Raw genomic sequence first — 20827 nt, forward strand, 5'->3', positions numbered from 1 at the left:
GGGAAGATGCTTCAGCACTTGCATCCAGTGTGGCATGGAACATCCAGCGATCGATTTGGGCAGATGGATCCTATCATGACGCGCCCCTTTACTCTGTCGACCCACGTTGTAATTTTAAGATGCCACCTGGATTATCCAAGCACGATGAAGCAGTACTCCAACGTATGCGGTTGAATGTCACTTACACGCGATACTTCCGTTACAAGATTAACCAATTCACTTCGCCACTGTGCACAGTGTGATGTGCGTGAGGACCTGCAGCACCTCATCTGTGATTGTGCGTGATTTTGTACACAAAGAGTGTCTCGCATTGTCTCTGGGTCGGCCGCTCTCCGTAGGACTACAACTGAGGGATGTATTAGGTCCTTGGAATTCTTCTAAACGTGTCTCTCGTGCTACAAAAGCGTTATTGGCGTTCCTTAAAGACACAAGTCTTGATCAGACCTTTTAAATAGTTAAATCATATGTGTTCCTCTTCATCATTCCTCTTCATGGCTGGGGAGCATTGTCACCGATCCCGCGGTGTCGCCCCAAGCAGTCACCTTGAATACACAAAGTGCCCCGTGCCGGGAGTTTCTTAAATAAAGCTTTAATCATTCATTCATCCTCGAATGAAGAAAAAAACTATTTTTTCAGCGGTGAAAAGTGCAGTGGTTCCTTTTTTATTACGAGGTCTATTCACATTTATCACAGAAGAGCTGAACCAGTCAGGGCCATAAAAAAAATTAGAAATACGACTTTTTCAGCATTCACTTGTTGACAAACTTGTATCTTTCGAGAACCTGAACGTTCTCGAAAACCATGACTCCACTGACTGTCTTGAATGCCTTGAGGTGGTATCCTAAAATAAGAGAGAGAGTTCCACAAATCAACAAACCTATAAAAAATCTGCTCATACGAACAATTGTACAAAAAAAAAATTGTTTACAAGAAAAGTAAAGCAGAGTGCGGTTCAAGAGACAAACAAAGCTAAAGGTGCCCAAGTTAAGACACACTTACGTCTGTTTCTGCATAATGCCATTCACTCAGATCGCACCGTGTGCATGGATCAATAAGTCGCCAAAGAAAAAAAAAATGCGCTTTTTCAACGCTGGCACTCCATACGAGAGTGTTAATTCTGGTTAAAGCATGGGTGTGACTATAGCTCCAGTAAATTCTGCTGAAGTGATATGCTAAGCTCGCTGTCACATCTTATAGGCACATTTGCTGTTGCAAGGCGCATGCGTAAAAGGCGCCGGGCAGGAGCGGCCCCATGCATCTCGTACAAGCTCACACGCCACTGCCTAATAAAACACCCTGTTATCTGTATGTATACTGAAAACCTGCAAGTTCCGTGCTTACATAAATGCCAGGGCCGGGCCCCTCGAATGGAACGTGAGCTTTATTTTACAGCTTTGGTCAAAAGTTACTCAGGAGCGGCACTTGTCGCCGCACTTAGGCATAGAATCCTCAGTACAAAATGGAATGGAAAATGATATCACGTAAAGGTGAAATACATTTCTCCTATGCAAAAGTTGTGTATTTGAGATGGATTGCTAATTTCCCAACTCAGGGGACAAGCGCGTTGGCTGGGGAACGCTCCACTTACGGTGTACCTAGAACAACTTAGTCAAAAAGTTCGAATACCATCACTCCATGTGGCGAAGCGATCTACAGCGAAAACTTTTATCGTATGTGGCAATGCGATTATGAGGATCATTCAGAGGCAATGTTTCGTGCGCTGTACGTCCAAAAGGTGTCGCTTCAAAATTAGCACAATATCCCCAGCAAGGGCAGGTGACATGTCCCCACATGCGGCTATTGGTCTGGGGGCAGATGACACCTTCATGCTATTTCCCTGCCGCGACGGCCGCTGTTCTGATGGAGCCGAAAGGCGAAAACTCTGAAGTGTCTAGATTTCAGCACCCGCTGCAGCTAACTGTTGATCTACATTAATCTATAGCTCTCCACCCATTGTTTTTAAATATTGGCCTCGCAATTTTGAGTCAATCCCCCATGTGAATGCGTGTCATGTGTGTGGGCACGTTTCGCACTGAGATAGGTACAAGCCCGGCACCTCCTATCTACCCCTAGCGACATCTCTTCCGCTTTGAACACTATATCTGGGTTCGCTTTTAACACTCCTGCTATTCTCATGAGAACCTCACGGGTTCGGACCCCAACGTCCTGAGTTCAAACCCCAGTAAATCTAACCATTTTGATCGATATCCGTGTTTTTTTAGTGGCGAAAATGTTTTCCTAAATCAATTCAATTCATTGTTTTTCTTAATAACGGCGGTATTGCAATTTTTAGGCAGGCTTGGGTACTCGGGGCGGCCTATCATACAGTTTAATTTAGAGTTTGCAGTGCGCAGGAAGTGCTGGGCTTTTACCCATATAAGAACAGATCGGCTCGGCATGGGCATGAGTCTGGACCAGTAACATGATTTATATTGGATGTCACTGTTTTCTGTTGCAGCGGCATCGCGCGACGAATTTTTTTCGCTTCCCCAGCCCTAAAACAGGCCTCACTGCAACACCCGAATTATAACTTGTTCGTTATCAGCGAAGACGTATGGCCGAGTGTTAAGTATTTCCTAAGCAGAGGGGCCTGCATTCGATTCCCAAGACTTCCAAACTACAAAAACATTTTATTTTTCAGATCGATCTGTGATTGGCGCATCATGCAGCGTGATACGGGGCGATGGGCACATGGCGATGAAAGCACCCCCGATGACAAACTATTGACAGCTGTCGCTATAAAATTCGGAACAAAGACAATCGTCACTTCATTTGACCAAATTATCAGCAGCAACCTTCACTCGCGTGCTGCATGGCTGAGATAATGCGAACAGGGACATCTGCGGTCGAAATGACTAAAATTTGCAGCGTTTCGATCTAAAGTTTTTTTCTCAGTCAGATGGCACGCAGAACGGCTCTCAAGCCCTTGGCGACATTGCAATGTAAATCACGTAGTGAAACTAAGGCTCTCACCTCGTCGTCAAATGTAAGCCCATAAATGGGATTTTCGACAACCACCTGACGGTTTCCATTCCTGGAAAGAAAAAAATACGCGCCAATCCACCCTGTGAATGTGGTTGGAAAGCAAAGCTGTAAATGACACCCACAACGATTACACATGCGACGTCACTTAAATTCACTCACGTGGCTTAAGAAATAGCGAAACCATCGACAAGTGAAATGCACCTCACCCCACCCTTTATTAAAATAAACTTCAAAGAGGTATTCTTTGCTAAGGTTAAATCAATGCATGATTTATTAACGGTGGTTGGTTCAGTTGTATTGGTGAAGTACATGAGTGGAAACCCTTTTTTATAAAATTAAAGGAAGCTCAAACCCGGTGTTAAGACGATCTAATTTCTCTTCCGTCTTTGCCGCCGCCTACGGAGGTGACGAGATCGGCGGCAGAGACGGAGGAGAAGTTAGATTCCATGCATTGGTTTGAGCTTCCTTGAATTTTTACTAACTCCTAGTGCTTGCGCAAGGCGCGCACACGGCCGCTGCACGTGCCGTGGGCAGAGCGCACGGCAGCACGAGAGGTCGCGTGACGCTATCACATAGCATTCAGCGCGAACGCAGGCGGTAAACCCGCAGATGTGCTTGGTGAGTGCACCGCTTTCCTTCACCGTCTCCGCGGGCGCTCGTAGCTCAATCGGTAAAACAACGGGTTCCCGCTCCGTTACGCTATTCGTTCCAGGTTCGATTCCTGGCGGTGCCAGTGACTTCTTTTATTTGTTCGCGGGAGTTTTCTGTTGACACCAACGGTAGCGAAAGAACCATTAGAGGTAAAAAGCTTTGCTTTAAAGTACGCATATAATGACGTCAGTGTAGCTGCCAAGTTGGCGCACCATGCACGTGCACGGTAAAAGGCTGTGAACGTGTCTGGGGCTCATATTGCTCATATCTCGAGCAGCGCCGAGAGCGCTGCACCAAAACAGGCAGCGACATCTTGTGTAAGCCATATACGTGTGGGCGAGTGCAGGGAAAATTGAGATTATGCGGGTTAAACGTGTTATTCAGCCAAACAACTTTCTTCATCCCATTTATGAAAACTTTCCCACCGAAAAAAAGGAGTTTGAAGTCGCCACTTCAATTTCACAGCACTCTTCTCCACATCCAATGAAACAGTTACAAGACCGCCGAACAGCCCATGTAAAAAGTTGCAATAACACGCATTCCTCATAAATCGTACTAGAGCCTAACCAAGGTCCATAACGCTATAACAAACTGACATTAAAATTGACACGGCTCAGACAGCGTCAAGCCCCATCGCAAATTCGTCTGACCTCGTCTGACTTCAGTTCGGGACGCAGCCGCCAAGGGCACCTGGCATTTCCTATTATATTTTAGAGTTTTAGAAATAAGCCAAAGTTCTAGACTTCCCGTACACTGTGAAAGTAAGGGTTGCACAAGTTGAACTACACCAGTGAAGCCACGGATAAGAATACTGCGAATTTATTTCAGCCTTCTTTTTAACCGCTGCTCATGAATGCTACAGTAGTACAAAATGGAGGGACACCATTCTTTTGAAAAGGTGGAGCACTCCAGCATATCCACGTTTTCCTTAAAAACATAAATTGATTTTAACCAGTGTGTCGAACCGAAAAAAATACCGGTTAGGTTACGGTTCTGGTTCAGGCGAAATCATTTCGTTCCGGTTCAGTTCCAGTTCGACAAAATCACGTACCGAACCGGTTCGCGAACCGTTTCTGGAGCTAGAACCGGTTATCTTACCGGTTTGATGAGTTGAATATCAGTGAAATTAGAAAAAAAAACATTTAGTAGTTTAAAACGACAGTCAAATCAAAATACAAACAAAAATTCAAAATGGTGCTGTTCCCCAAGGGCAGTGGCGCAATTGCAAAGCAAACTTTAAACAATTACGAGATATTAGAAAAACAGATGAAGTGGTGACGATTTACCACCTACTTTCTCGCCCAGACTTTATGTTGTCCTAGCGACTATTCATAAAGCCACCGTCAAGAGATATGACGGTGGGATACATTTTCTGCCATTTCCTTTATTGTTGAAATCGCAATCGTTTCTATGGAATCGCCCATCACGCTAACCTTGAAGCCTTAAATTTAGGCCTGCGTACTGGCGCGTTTAAATACCAGCGCTTAATACCAATGGCGCACATTTTTTATATTTGCAACAAAACAGAAAAATCCTACAACAGGCACATAAATACTACCAATGAATGGTCACCCTCAATAATTTGTTAGCTGTCACCTTATCGAATGTGTTAGCCATAATTTTGTCAAAAGTAAGCTTTAGTTAACGCCCAGTCACTGCATTATTGCTCTGACCACTGCAATTCCTTTTGCGATAGCTATACCGGATGTGTGCATTACAATCAGTATGTCATCATACCGCCTGACCCCCGGCCATCGTTCCGTGTGCTACATTGCGGAATCTTATAAGAGATTATGCTGTTACAAAATGAAAGGGAAATTTGACGCGCGGAGCATGAGATGGGACTTTTTTGGGTAGGCGCTCTTTAATTCGTCCACAGCAGTACTCCCCTCCGGAACGAGTAGCAGTAGAAGTAATGTAACGATTTGGGCAGTCAGTACAAGTGCACCTTCGAAAAAAAGCAGATCTGAAAGAGACAAAGCTGCAGAACAAACAGAAAATATGATCGCTGGGCGAATGAGACAGTGTGAAGTACCGGCCTGCCTCATCTGCTTTATTACTGTTTCTGCTTCCAAGACAAGGTCGAGGGCTGAAGTTTCTTGCAAAAGGATTAAGTGCGCACCTTAACAGTTTTCCCTGACATATCTGTTGTTTTTTGTATCTGTAAAAAACAGAACTTGTCCACTGTACTCTCGATTGATTGTAGGGTTTAACGCGCCGACGCAACGCAGGCGATGAGGCGCGCCGTAGTGGAGGGCTCCGGATTAATTTTGACCACCTGGGGATCTTTAACGTGCGCCGAAATCTCGTACACACGAGCGTTTTTGCTTTTCGCCTCCATCAGAAAAGCGGCCGCCGCGGCCGGGAATCGAACCCGCGACCTCGTGCTCAGCAGCGCAACGCCTTAGCCACTGAGCCACCGCGGCGGGTTCCACTGTACTCTCCTCAAAAAGTGACCACGGAACTCACTTCCTTCGCATTGATGACACGTTTGGTGGTAAAAGGCAGGGCAAAGAAAAGTATACAGCAATATCGAAGTTTTGGTGCTTTTTTTTACTCATTCGGTTTACTTACTTTTTGCGTAATTTTTAAAACAACGTGATTCGCCTTTTTTTGTTGTTTTCCGTGTAAACATTTTTTTTTTAACTGGCGCATTTGATTCCCCGTGCTATATCTCTGCTCCTAGGCGCCGCTTATGTTGCAGGCCGGCAGACTTATTTTAACCAGCTGGTGATATTAAACGTGGGTCAAAATCTCGATACACGGATGTTCTCGATTTCCATCTGGTTCAGAAAAACGGTCGTGGGGAAGGGAGATCGAGGCCACTTGTGGTCAGCAGCAAACGGCTTAGCCACTGAACAGCTCCTGCGGTCACACTTGTCAAGTATTAACAATTTGCAGGTGTCGGACATTTTAAACAAATTATGAAATTCAAAAAAGTTTGCACACATAGGGTGTGGGCTTTCGCTGTTGCGCAGTGGAGCCATCCTGCAGCCTGATTACTCCAATAAAGTCGCAGCTAGGGAAGGGCAAAGTCGTTTTATATCCCTGCAAGCTGCCGAGATGATGACATTTCGTTTGGTCAGCTTGCACTACGCTCGCGCTTCCAGCAGCAACAGCCCATTGCTACATTGGGGTCATTCATTTCTCCTGTTGTTACATAGAGCGTGATAGTGTTCAATTGTCTGGAGGGGAAAGTTCGCGAGCGGGTACGAAGTTGATCGTACGTGAAAGAAAAAAAGGCCTGAATTGCATTGACAGTGCAATATCAACAACGGAGGTTCGAACCGTTTAGACATGAACCGGTAACCGTTACTTCTTTTTTCGGTTTAGTTCCGGTTCGGGTTCAGTGTGCTCAAAAAATGATGGTTCGGGTTCGGGTTGAGTTCCGGCAAAAATGTTCAGTTCCAGTTTTCGGTTCGGTTAGGTTGCGGTTCGGCACCCTGATTTTAACTTCCTTGGCACACTTTGTGATGGGTTGAAACCAACGAGAAGGAAATAAAATGACCCAGTCTCACTAAGTTGACGCATTAGGACACACTACTGGCTTGGACTTAACTACATAGATCAACACGTGAGCCTCGGAGATATATAACACCGCCGGCATTGTGTCTATTTTGTATACAATGTGCAAGCGCTTAGGTATATTTCCTTTCTTTAGGTTTTCTGATCTTCCCCAGTTGCAGTAGAATGGAACAGATAATGTAACTTATTTACGAAGTAGTACTTTCCTAATCGGGTACAAATTACATTCTCTTGGTCGCATTTTTTTTTTCGGAGTGCTATTGGCTCGACTCGCTGCATCACAATTTCCCTGCTCTTTCACTTTTTGGTTCAGCCTCGAGCATCAGGTGACATTGACCGAGGTTTCGCTTTCAAGGTAAGAATTAAGGAGCTCTTCAAAAAGAGGTGCTTCGGGCAGGCGCTCCATCACATTAAATTTGTAATATTCTAAGCATGGATCGCTTCAGAATACGCGGACATTGGGGAAGAGCATTTTGTGCGCCATGTACTCCCAAGCACAAACCAGCCTAGTGCTGTTTTATTTTAGGGCAAGTGCAGTTACGAATTGAAAAAAAAAAAAAAAAGAAAGGATACGTGGGAGCATCTAAGCCATTTGTGTGACGTGCAAAGGCGAGAGCATTGCTTGTCGCCGAGTTTAGGATTGCAAGGGAATGATGCTGAGTTTAATGCTTCTGTGTTATTCTTCCGACTGCAGTGCTGCTGCTTATGGGGTCACGACAACGCGAGACGAAAAAGGTGCCTTTTAGGCAAGCTTCCACCAGCTAGCGAATCGCCAGCGAAGCGGCGCCATCCGAGACTCATGGCGCGTTGCAGTCGATGGGAATTTACCTGCCGTTTGCCTGCCCCGCGTTACTGATCCTCTAATACTGCTGCTGTTCCTGCGTGTCGTGTATTGGCCCTAACGCAAGCAGAGGTAAAAGTAATAACGGAAAGCAACGAGCACTCATCGTGTTCGTCGGAAACCCATGACGGGCGACTTAACTCACATGGTCATCAGGGCGTCGTTGGCCCTCTTCCTCCTCACGAAGAAAACCAACACGGCGGTGAAGCCAAGGATCAGCAGTACAAGCACGGGAGCAATGTATGCCCAGCCTGTGGTCCCGCCTGCAGCTGCAAGCGCGCGAACACATGGTCGGGTGAGTGCTAGCTCACTCGCACACTCGCGTCTGTGGTTTGGCTGCACAGCTTCCGTTCTTCGGGAAATTCGTTGTTTCTTATGTTGCCTACCTAAACTAAGCCCTTGGGTTAGCCAGTGCAAAGTCTGCGGAATAGTACAGTAACTGGCGATGGGAGATACGAGCAAAGACAATGTATGGGGTGTAAAAGGGGTGCGACAGCTTCACTAACTGAGGAGCTAATTTCAACTTGCTGTGAAAGCTTACGGCATTCATTTTTTTTTCAGGAGCCAAGGTGTACAAATGTTGCTGTTTATGCAAGGGATAGTTTATTGAGTAACTATTCAGTCCACAGAGAAGAATGGCAGTATAACCATTGCTACTAATTTTTTTGGTGCAAACAAACCTGGAGAAGTTATATATAGTTCCATTTTTCGCAAGAATACTCATCCACGGAGGACGCGATGTACTCCACAGCGTGAATAATCGGCAAAAACTGAGATTTCAAACTTAAAAAAAAATTGGGCTAACTTCCACCAGTCCGCGGTGAAGGATGCGGGACAAGTATGCAACAAAGAACAATTGCTATAGCAAGGGGCTTAAACGATAAGTAACTCCTAGTTTGTCAGTGACATCATGCCAGCTGCTATTCCAAAGCAACCCGATTCCACCCATTCGAGTTATGCATTAACCCCCCCCCCCCCCCCCCCCCGCATGCAGTACGTTTGACTACTAGGGTGACTCCATAACCGTGAATATATTTGCCTAAGCCGGTACCATGTATAATTAGCAGTCGCAGATTAAATACAAATAACACGAAGCCGCCGCTTCCCGAAGCCATTCCAGAAGCATCACCGGGCTCAGCAAAGCCGCTGTGAAATATGGATTTTAACGAGCCCATATTTGTCCTTTTAAAAAAACTATGGTCCTACCAAGTTCCATTAAGTTAATCGACTTCGAAATGGTATACTAAATCGCTAATTAAAGGCGATCGTGTTTAGTTAGTCGCACTTGTTTGAACAGCACACAGGTCGACCCACTCGCAAAAAAAAAAAGAACAACAAATGATTCAATCCCATTGAGTTTCATTCTTATTCCATTCACTGGAGTTGTACTCCAGTACCGCGTATACCATGAAAGTACTATGCGCGTACCCCGAAGACGCTTAACGTTAAAAGAAGATTACGTTTTTCAGGCTTTGTCCCGCACTTGACAACCCCATGATGCAATATAAACAAGGATTTAAGCAAGCAAGGATTTAAAGTATTTTTCTTCCTTCACCAGGTGATGTTGAAATTATTTGCCTTTTCATGCAAATACATGCGAATGGTCTTCAGACACCGAAACGGCGAGCAACCACCCAATAATCACCGTACTTTATTTACTTCCTTTCCTCCAACTAGTCCCCCCCCCCTCCCCCCCACACACGCACTCAGTGTTTTTGCTGTTGTTGTTTGTTTTGTAATCCAAGAGTCAAATATTGCTATTCGTACAGATATTCTGGCGTTCGCGGATGTGCCAACAACTGGCAACGATACTGTGCTCAACAGCAACATGAGTACCAGCAGGACTATAACCAGGAATGTGCCCCTACGGGAGCGAAACAAAATGCATCGTGGCGAGCTCGTACCATTTGCTGTTGCGTTGTGTGAGGGCTTCTCCACCGGCTGCACCTGGCATCGATTGCCGTAGAAGCCGGGCTCGCACGTGCAGCCGGGCGCACGTGACGTATGATGCAGACTACAGTTTCCTCCGTTAAGGCAGAAGTAGCTGGGACACTCTGTTCCAAGAAGAAAGCACAAATGAAAACACACACACACACACACTCATGCACACACGCACCCTTGAATCTGGTACTGTGGCGACGCAGCGACAAAACATCCCACGACAAGAGGAGGAGGAGGAGAAAAACGAATGGAAGGGCCGAGAGGTTATCCAGGCGTAGAGCTACTTGGCACTGGGGGAGGTGTGTTCAGGGGATGAAAGAGAGGGCAGGCGAAAAGGATAGGATAGGAGCGGGGACGCGCACACACTAACACGCATTAAAGGAACGTGAAGAAAACGACATGTCGAATTAGCATACTGGCAAAACAGTTCCGTATAGCCGTAACAAGACCACGATCGGTTTTAATGACAGCGACTTGCTCGAAGCTTGCCGATGCCGCGTGACGAATTTGTTATTCCTTGTTTGGCTTTTTTTAAAAAAACGAAAGTGTTTTATTCCCGGATACACGAAGATTTCGCTGACGTCATATTCGTCACGGAAGTGACGCCAGTACAATGAAGCAAGCGGCCTGTAAAGAGTGCCTCCCCTGCACACAGGGTCTTCTTGCGGGGGAGCAACCTTTAGTGCTAAAGAGTACATTATACTTAGGGTTCGTTTTCTGGTTTTATATTTTAACACAGTGTTTTATGCCGCGATACCCCAAGATTTCATTGACGTCATATCCGTCACGGAAATGACGCCAGTACACCTTTGCCGAAGCGACCAGTCAGCAGGACGTCACTCGCCAAGCACACCCACAATACAGCCACCGACCCACAAATCATGCTCAGCTCCATATTTCGCTGCACATTTCACTTTCGTGTTTCACTGATTCCTATGACAGAGGAATCAGCCACAGTTTTTTTTAGTTCTTTTCAACCCCATGGCACCGGCTTGCGCTGCATTTAATCCCCATTCCTCCACTGTATACGGGTTTGCTTGACCTGCCGTCGTCGTTATTTCGTCTTTGTCTCGGTTCGTTGTGCTCCGTCTTTGCCGATTACCCTTGGGGGGAAGTGCACACCTTTCTGCGGGCTTGACGGTGTGCTCAAATAAGAGTTTTTTTTAAGCGAAATAGGACTCACCAAAGTGGTGAAATGCCAGATTAACCTATAAATGTATGTTCCCACCACCCCGTTGCGTAAATAAGCAGGATGTGAATAAGCTTAGACCAACCTAGTGCAGCAGCCTATATAGAATATATGATATATTCCTATATATGATATATGATATATAATTTAATATATAATATAATACTATATAGAATTTATGATATATTCCCTCCCCTTCGCCACATCAATTAAGTGAGGAGCATGTGTCCGCCGGCTTAATACCACATCCAATCCCATTTTGAGTAAATATTGGGATGCTGCGAGAGGCCCATAAGAATCCTAATCCTCAAGGTTCAGCTGGTGGTGTTGGCAGCTTCGTGCTTATAATGGGCCGAAGCCATACACGGCCTATAATGAGCGCTGTGGTGGAGGGCTCATGCTCCCTAACATGTGTCAAAATATCATGCATCCAAGCTTTTTTGTATTTCCCCTCTACCAGAAATAGTCTCTATGGCTGGAAGTCATTGGGCGGAGCATTTTCACGCCTCGAGCGGGGCTGAGTTGTGGTGGAGTGACTTAGTGACGCACAACAATGCATACGGGCGCATTTTTTTTCTGTAACAAAAAAAAATCCCCCCCCCCCCCAAAAAAAAAAAAAAAAACTCACTATCGCAGAGAATCTCGTCGGAGCCATCGGTACAGTCTCGGTGTCCATCGCAGAGGTTTGACTTCGGAATACACTTTGGTGGCTGCCGACAGTGGTAATGGTCATCAGGGCAGAGCCCAACACCTCCTGCATGCGGGTTGTATATAGACAAACGGGATGTGTGTAAACATGGGGAGGAGTATAGGCAAAAGCTGCACGTGTAAGCGCGCGCTAGCATTGACAATGAGTCTGCGCTCACGTAAATAAGAAGACAATAGTGCATTACGTCTGGTACGCATCAACACAGATGAAAATCTCTCGGAGCAGCCGTAGGTGGCGTTTAAACGGCTTTTAAGCACTGCATGCGGCAAATGACGATACTGAGGTGTCTGCTTCCGTGACAGTATGCTGCGTCCACTGCCCCCCTCGCCGGAGCACACATATGCAATGACTTGCGTCACGCCATTTCTCCGGCTAACTGCAAGTCGGCACTGCCCCTACGAGACGGCAAAGGTGCTCGCTGGCCCACAAGGTAATGATGATTTCAATGCGAAAGCGTTAGTTAACTATGTTTGTGTAAAATCCGGAGTTCAGGGCACGCAAAATATGAGTGACGACAAATGGCACACAAAATGGCCAAAGCACAGCGCACAAAATACGCCCGACTGCTCAAAATTTTCGCCAAAGTTCGCCGTAGCCTTCGTCTTGAAGGGCACCTGGAGCGACATTGATTCCGGTGTCTTCACGGGGGCGTGCACATTACCGGTGTTTGTCTTTTGCTGCATGCAAAGGGGGGGGAGGGGGGGGGTCGTCATTCACGGGCCTGCGCACGGCTGCTGGATGAAACGCGCAGAGTGGGGCTTGCCACGTGGATAAGCATCATCACACGAGCATGATAATGATACAAATAGCATTAGGCGAGCAGAAAAAATATCCCCGCTAAACGGCATCGTTGCTTGGGGATACTAATGCGGGTTTGTGCTGATTCATAGTAACCGGAACAAGAAAAAGACAGAAAAGGTAAAGGATGATGATAATAAGTGGGAGTACCTGTGCGTGTTCTGCAATTGGACACTTATGATTTCCCAATCACTACACCATAAGGAGAGCTTAAGTGTCCTCGAAATTTTTCTTTCTCGCTTTTAGTACCTTCGAGCCAGGAAAAAAAAAGTATCGCAAGTTATTCCCTGCACGTGCAGGCTTAATGCACTCAAAAAGAACCTTTCAACGCCATGCCAAACTTACAAAAAAAAATTACGAATGTGCCTTTCGCTGCGCCAGAGCTGCATTTTTTTGGCTACATCCCGGCCATTGCTGCTGACACCCGCGCTGACGCATCTGCATGACGTCACATTGCACCGTTTGTCTATTGGAATTATTGCAATGGGGATCTATGAAGAGAGGGTGGGGTATAGCGGACGGCTTTACAGTGCATAAACACAATCGCTCTACATGAAACGCCTTACATGAATGGGATGTGCTGGAAAGACAACATGTTGCGTTACCGTCGCGTTCGTGTAAGCAAACGAGCTTTCAGTGCCTTGCTAGCGAAATGAACTGACCGCACATTTCGTCGGCTCCATTGAGGCAATCTTTCACGCCATCGCACAGGAGCAGCGCAGGAATGCAGTTCTTGCCGTCTCGGCAGCTGAACATGCCGTAGCCGCATGTCGGCCTTGGGGAGGACGTCGCGGCTGTTGGCGTCGCTGTGGGCAAGGGAGTCATCCTTGTTGAGCTCTGCGAGGGGTTTTTTACTGCTGACAGGGACGTCATCTGAGAGGGGGTCGTCACTGCCGACCGGGACGTCGTCTTCGAGGGGGTCGTCAGTGCCGACAGGGGCGTCGTTGTTGTGGACGCGGGCACCATGGCTGTTGAAGCTGTGCCTGTGGCCGCTGGTGACGCCGGTACAGCATTTTCTGTTACACCTGCATGCAGTGGGCATCGTTACTTTTAAAGACGATAGTCTTTCTTGGGCTACTTAAACCCAGAAATTTTGGTCTGTCTGTATGTCTGTGTGTCTGTATGTCTGACCGTCTGTCTGTCTGTAACTCGATTCAGCCACCCGGCCAAAGCAAAACAATGCCTGCGCAATAGTCTTATATAGTCACAGCTAAATCTACCCGTCTTGGTCCGGTGTAATGTTCATACTTGTCAACATTGTTGAAAAAAAAACAAGACATTACAAAAATATGAGACAACAAATCAATACAGAAGTGATATTTGCAGTGTTCCTTTATAAAAATTCAAACATGCTTGACTTTTGCGAAATTAAATACTTCATCAACTGCAGAAAAAGAATTCACTCCGCCGTCGCCTGCTGTCGCCCGCGCCACTATAGCTTCTGGCGCCATTTTAAGAAGTCAACCGGCAACAGTTACGCAAGGTTCCACTAGATAGTTTCCACGTTCTACATGCAACGCACGTGGAGTAGGGAAACGCGGTTCTATAAACATTGAAGTAGGGTGCCTCGATTAACGCGCGTCTTCGCCGTACGGCAGCGTTCGCATCGAGACACCCGGTTTGGAGCAGTGGAACGCGGGAAATTTAAAATGATTTAAGCAAAAATTTGGCGTCTTTGCCTTGGGAGGAGCGCGACGCAAGAGGAACAAAATAAAAGGTGAGCGGTAAAGTGAAGGGAGGCATTTGCTTCTCAAACCCGATAAAGACTATCGTCTTTTGACGTCATTTGCAACGAAAGGAGCAGATACGCGGCCAATTTTTTTCTACCTTCAGTGTACAAATACTTGACCAGCACGGCTCTCCCAACAGCCTTTTTCAAAGAGAGGAAAGTCTGGGGTGAGGCCCATGAATAACATTCTATAAAATGAGAAGTGACGGCGAAATTTTCTCCGTTAGAAAGTTACTGTGCGTGAGCAACAGCCTACTGCTTGCTAAGACATACAGCTTGCGCGTTTTTTCAGACCGCTACAACACTCGAGCAGCGTGCTCCGCGCGGCACGGGCTGCATCTGTCGATAACGCCCGCTGCGACACAGCTTGCACTCTATAGCATGCGCGTGGTATTTCGTAAACACAAGTTAGTCACACACCTGGAACAACTCTAATACCATCATATCGATACGTAGTCATCAGATATCGCTTCTACCCGATTCTTTTTTCGATGCTCTACAACACCGTAAATGAAAGTTTTCACCTGAATTCACTGGTTAAAAAGGCAATTATTTTTTACTGGTGTCTTAACTAGCCAACTAGAAAAATAGCGTAGGATCGTTCATGCCGGTCTGAAGTAGTACATTGTTATTGCAAAAAATTGTATTTACGATTTTAATTCCTGGTCCAAACTGCATGAAAGATCCTGTATATCTGACTCTGTCGCAAAGCTTTTTAGGCATATGAAGAGTCCTGAATAGCGAAGGTCATTGATCCTACAACGGCTCACTTTAAAAAGGGCATGGACATTCTGTTGCGAACGTATACGTCGTCCCCTGCGTAGGGGTGTGCCGACTCAGTCCGATCAAGCAACAGAGCTCAACTCTCACCCGAAGGCTGCCTCAAAGCTGTCGGAGTAACGTATTACTCTAATGCATGTAAAACTGTAATGTAAATCTTTTTTATATGAGAGAGAGGGCGATTGCTCACTGCGTGGCCCGAGCTGGTGACCTACATGTGAATGTACTCATAGCAGGCCTAGACTAGTTGCGTGTGCTGCGGGAAGGCATCCGGAGACAGCCGCACACATTGTAGTTACTGTAATTCTAAGGTATCCGCGCTGCTCAAAATTAAAGAAGCTTCCACTTTCCTGAAACACTGGGGTTTTCTGAAAAGCTAATTCAAACGTTAACCAGCCGACAGTGTAGATTAGCTCGGAGGCGTTTAAAGCACTGGTGACAAAAATATGACAGGTGGCAGCGACGGTACAACCCTAACAATAAGAGTGTTTTAAATCGCAGTACGATGGGCACACCTATATGGCTCAGTCGAAGTGACATTTGTCACTGTCCCCCAGAACAGAGGGCGTGCCTCAAGAAATCATCATCATTACTACCTAACTACGATGAGCAAACCACAGACCCCAAGCCACCTGGCAGGAGGTTCAAGGTAAAGCTAAAATAATCAATATACCCAGACCTTCTGAGTTTAATACATTCAGTGCACTCTATCGGGAAGGAAAAGCAGACATTACCGATATCGCCGTCACGACTGCGTTTGCCCGCGTTGCCCACTATCCTGCATGATGCGGTGTGCCAGTGCCAGTCGGCCCTGTCTTTCTTTCGTTCACGCGCTGTCTTACTAGCGGCAGCCGAGGCGTTATTGCACGGTTTGTATAATAACGTATTGCTTCTGCTGCTGGGAAACGCATGCATCCGCAGCAAAACAAAGTAATGCATAATAACAAGAACGATCACTAACAACGAAGGAAAAATTTCCGCACGCTGTAACATGTCTACATGTCTCAAGTGGCGACAGCTGTCGCGGACATGGTGCAGCGTTGCGCGATCACGGTTTTAACAGCGAAGCTGTTCAGCAAATCGTGATTTTTCGTGTCCGCACTTAAAAATACCGAGAAATTGCCGAGCGCGCGCACGTGAGCGCGGGCCTCGCGGCGACCTCCCGGCAGCAGTTAACAAAACCAAGAAAATGCCTACCACTCGTGTGTGCGTGCCTCGCGACTACAGTGAACTAACTATAATTGCGACGAGCGCCCAGCGTGCCCCGCGCACGTTTGCCAAGCCAAGCATACCCAATTAGGGAGAGTAAAAGATGGTTCGTCGATGACGATTGCTGAGGTCGTCGTGGAGGGGTTGAAGACCCAGTTGACGAGACGCACGGGTAGGTGATGCAGAAAACGTCTATTTACAAGTATTTACAGGGCATAAGAACAACAAAAGACAAGGATAACTGGGTTAACATAAAATTCGCTGCCGCGTACGAGGGCTATCGCAGCGCGATCCCTAAGAAGAACAGCCCGTAGGCCGAGAGGGTGCCGAACCGCCGCGCAGTTGGCTGAAAAATGCGTGGAGCTCTGGCGCCCAGGGGCTACCACACGGGACCAAGTCTGCCAGCGTGCGCTCTATGCAGCTGCTCCGGACGAACTCAGCAAAATTGCGCCTGCAGTCGCAAGCGAAGCCGCCTCCACATAGAAACACACGTATCAATTCGGGTTTTGACCCCCGCTCCCCCCTGTCCGCCCGCGAAGGCCGGGAGGAACAGAAAGTTCTCTACAACTCCGCGTAGAAGGTCGCCGGCAAGGCCATCTCCAAGGGCTGCCCTTCGCAGGCGCCGTCGGCGGCCACAAACACTCCGCCGCCGGATGGGGGGACACAACCAAGCCACCAGAAGGGAGGAGGGTCATCGCCCCGACGGGGTCCATCGGCGCTGGCATCATTACAGGGAGACTGGCCAAGTTTGGCAAAAAAAAAAAAAAAAAACAACTCCAGCGTTCGCCGTAATCGTGGTAACAGTTGCTCGGAACAAGAAAGACACGTCATAGCCTACGCCCCTCCAAGGTGATGTACAATGATTATCACTTCCAAAAAAATGAAAAAAGCTCACACTTATAGCAACAATGATGGAGTAAAGGTCGTTGCGGCAGCGAACAAGAAGCAAATCGGCTGCAATCGTGGACTTAAACCTTCGTGATGTCGTGAAGGTTGCGTACAGCTTCACTACCTTCAAGTCTTACGCATTAGTGTGAACTTCCGTCATTTTTTTTTTCGTTACGCAGCGCCCTGGAAAGAATTGAGTTTAGGCTCGTAGGCACCCTCACCTTGCCAGGAACAGTCTTTTTCTTCGACCATCAGGTCGTCAATTAGGGCGAACGCCTTGGGGTTGCTTCCCGATATGGCGATTATAGATCCCTGCATGTGTTTACAATTCATATACATTGTTAGGCACTTCATACCGATCATGTTTCCACAAATAAACTCAATTTCTTTGCGTAACAAGTTTAATGAGGCAACGATGAAGCGTAGCTATTATACGTGCATACAAAATGTACCGACGAAAAATAAGAGAGCTATAGAGCTGTGCGACATATTCATTACTGCCACCAAAGGCGGGGTACTTGATAAGGTCGACCTCAACCTCAAATAGACCTCAACCTAACCATGTAAGGTGAGGCTGAGGAGAGGTCAGAGGCTATAACACGCTGAGAGGTAAAAAATCTGACCTCAGCTTCACCAGACAGGTTTCACGTTGAGTGTGGTTGAGGTTGAAATAAAAGTTCCAGTAAGGTCCAAAATTAGCGCGCTTAATTTTCCACGTGGGTGATATCTTCTCGGGATTGTTATTCTCCGTCACCAAAAAAACATTCTTCAATATGACGCCCAGACAATTTCTGCCACCTGTTCGCTAATTTTTAGCTATGACATCTCGATCGGCCATCCGCTTCAAGAGTTATGTTTCAATGAACACTAAATAGGTTCGTCCCAATTAATTCCAAGGACTACATGTTGGATGCTTGAGCGCTGTAATTTGTAACCTCCTATATATATATATATATATATATATATATATATATATATATATATATATATATATATATATATATATATATATATATATATATATATATATATATATATATATATATATATATATATATATATATATATATATTGCCACGCTACGCATCGCTACAGCTTTTATAGTACGATCACTTTTCCCAGAAATTAAAATGCTTATGAACCATTTTATGCTTAAGCCAACTTTTTGATATAAGACGGGGTGGCATTCCGAAACAGGAAAAGCTCGTTGGCTCGCGCTCCTATCTAAGAGGAGTTTGGAAGTATGTAAAAACATTGACATTTTCAATGTCCAATCCACCCCCAACGGTTTAGGCCATACAGTAACCGTGACTATGAAGAACTCCGTTTACAACATGAGCAAAACCACAAAAAAGAGAAGAAACTTATTATTCAGAAAGCAAGAAAGAAAAAAACTACGGCCATCTTCCCGCGAGGGAACCCTGGTGTGATGCGACGCATCGGGGGGTTCAATTGGTGTTTCCGTTGGGTTGGTTCTCTAAATCGGGTGAAACGTGTTGTGAACGCGTATGATGCATTTCCATCACATGCGAGTGTTCTCGTACGCGGGAAGATGGGCGTAATTTTACTTTAGCGTTTGGAGTGACGCTGGTATTGGATTGTGTCACACCACTCGCTGAAGGGACCCTCGCTTCCATCACGTCTTCATAGGAAGAATCAAGTCAAGCACGCAGTCGTCAAGCAAAGTGAGGTGAAGTCGAACGAGAGCGAGCGCTGACTGAACCGCCGCAGCGCGCTACCCGCTTTACAGCGCCTGAAGGAGAGGACACAGCGGAGGAGAGTCGCGCAAGCGCGCACTTGCGCGACGGGAGCGGAGCGAAGCGAGCGAAGCGCGCGCACGCAGCTGTTGTTTATGATAATGAGACGGAGTGAGAGTGTTGCGCACAGCTGTCGGAGAGAAGAGCGGAGGAGAGTCGCGCATGCGCAGGTGGCATGCGGACGCCGCCGACGCCGATGCAGGAGGGACACGCCTCAGAGCAAGAGATGCGTCGCATCTAAAAAAGTTGCAGAGGACATCTACGTGATGTGAGACGCGACAGTGTTACAATGCCGTCGAAGGAGCGTTTTGGAACGGGGCTACTGCATTCACCATCCATGCTTTCGAAGCGTTTAATGTCATCTAAGAATGCAGGAAATAGCAGCAACGGTTTTGTAGGCACCCCGCACGCTGTACAGAGGCTTCGCAGAGCGAACCCCTTGTCCCATTAATTCTCCTCCTGGATGCACAGCAACTTGGCCGCTTGGAACACCGACGTGGGCAATATTACTTGTTCAGCCTAAAGGGCTTTCAGAGCGACAGTTCCGACGGTTTCTTTCGCATCTAAGTACGCGCATATAACTGGTTGCCGGTGCATGTACACGGGTTCAAAGAGGAAGGCATGTACGCGCCGCTATAGGTTTCATGCCCTTACTGATGGCATGTCCGTTGTGCTGGCGGTAGGTTTAAGCGTGGCCGTCAAACGGTCAAATGCGACCTGTCCCGGTGTCCTCCCAGTGGTCGAGCGGATTGGGTCGGTGTGTTACACAAACAGAAGATGACTACGACGCAACAGTGAAACAGACAGCTCCATGTTTGTTCGCTAGAATAAAGCTCGGGTCATTTCAAGTTTCATACAGCTTATTTATTTATTTATTTATTTATTTATTTATGTACTTTCAGGGCCCAGGGGCATTGCAGAGGGGAGGGGGTGATAATCCCTGTTAGTTGCTGTTTAAAAGTCTTTACCCGCAAATAATAAGTTAATTAGAAGATTTATGATTGCTTTCGCGCACGTCCCACAATAACGTTAATAGTGCGGCATGCCGAGCTACGGATCTTCAAGCGGGCTGCACTTCCGCGCATGGGCCAACAAATTATGCGGCAACGGTGGTAAGTCGGAACGAGCCTGCATAACACGTAGCACATGAGCGGGGTACTCTTGCTCAATTGCTATACCAAGCCAAGGGAATCATACAAGCCACCCAGCGAGGAACCAAAGTCATTTCAGTGAGTGAAATAGCACGGGTGAGTGGCGTGGCGGGTGTAGAAATAGTAGCGCACTCACGTGTTCGCGCGTCAAGCTGAACTGGGCCGGCTGCCATTGGCCGGGCGTCGTTTCGTTGAGACGCAAAGGCCCTAACAGAAGCACCATGCCCTGAAGGTCGTCCGAAAGCTGGTACCAAAGGCTGGCGCAGCGGGGGCCATCGCTTTCACCCGCCGCCAACACCGCGAGCTGGCCACGTGTCTCAGCCGAAAATCGCATGTAGTGGCCTGCATTGGCGTCGCACGCACAACATCCGCTGAGCGTGCGCAAACCTCCGGGTGGCCTTACTCGCACCAGAGGTTGCTTTGATAACAGCTTGAAAACTTGAAAACAGTGAGCAGTCATAACATTTGCACGCACGGTCCTTCATCGCAAAGTAAGTGATGTGTTCTCAAGCGAGTATACAGTCTTCAGCCGATGTGACGTAATTAGTACGTTGACGTAATTAGTACGTTGCATTCGGGTTAGCGACTCTGGAAGATCCATAGGCATTCCTTCTCCAATGAGGAGACAGTGGCACGACGGCCTGGACTATGACTGTCTAGACAATTAAGTCTCT

At 46.9% G+C, this 20827-nt stretch overlaps 1 protein-coding gene across 1 annotated transcript in view; it reads right to left on the bottom strand.

Moving 5' to 3' along the window:
- Positions 1-641: 641 nt before the first annotated feature.
- Positions 642-20827, bottom strand: part of LOC144155085 (MAM and LDL-receptor class A domain-containing protein 2-like) — a 139104-nt gene continuing 118918 nt past the window's right edge. Inside the window, exons 36-43 of the mRNA XM_077686329.1 lie at positions 20290-20495; positions 17467-17557; positions 13302-13664; positions 11761-11886; positions 9907-10056; positions 8148-8271; positions 2974-3034; positions 642-841 (exon numbers count right to left, since the gene is read on the bottom strand). Coding sequence (XP_077542455.1) covers positions 743-841; positions 2974-3034; positions 8148-8271; positions 9907-10056; positions 11761-11886; positions 13302-13664; positions 17467-17557; positions 20290-20495 — 1220 coding nt within the window. The 3' untranslated portion in view covers positions 642-742. The remainder of the gene's footprint in view (positions 842-2973; positions 3035-8147; positions 8272-9906; positions 10057-11760; positions 11887-13301; positions 13665-17466; positions 17558-20289; positions 20496-20827) is intronic.

This window comes from Haemaphysalis longicornis, unplaced genomic scaffold, assembly GCF_048455015.1.
Source record: "Haemaphysalis longicornis isolate Haplotype H1 unplaced genomic scaffold, Haemaphysalis longicornis Haplotype H1 scaffold_1, whole genome shotgun sequence".
Lineage (NCBI taxonomy): Eukaryota > Metazoa > Arthropoda > Arachnida > Ixodida > Ixodidae > Haemaphysalis > Haemaphysalis longicornis.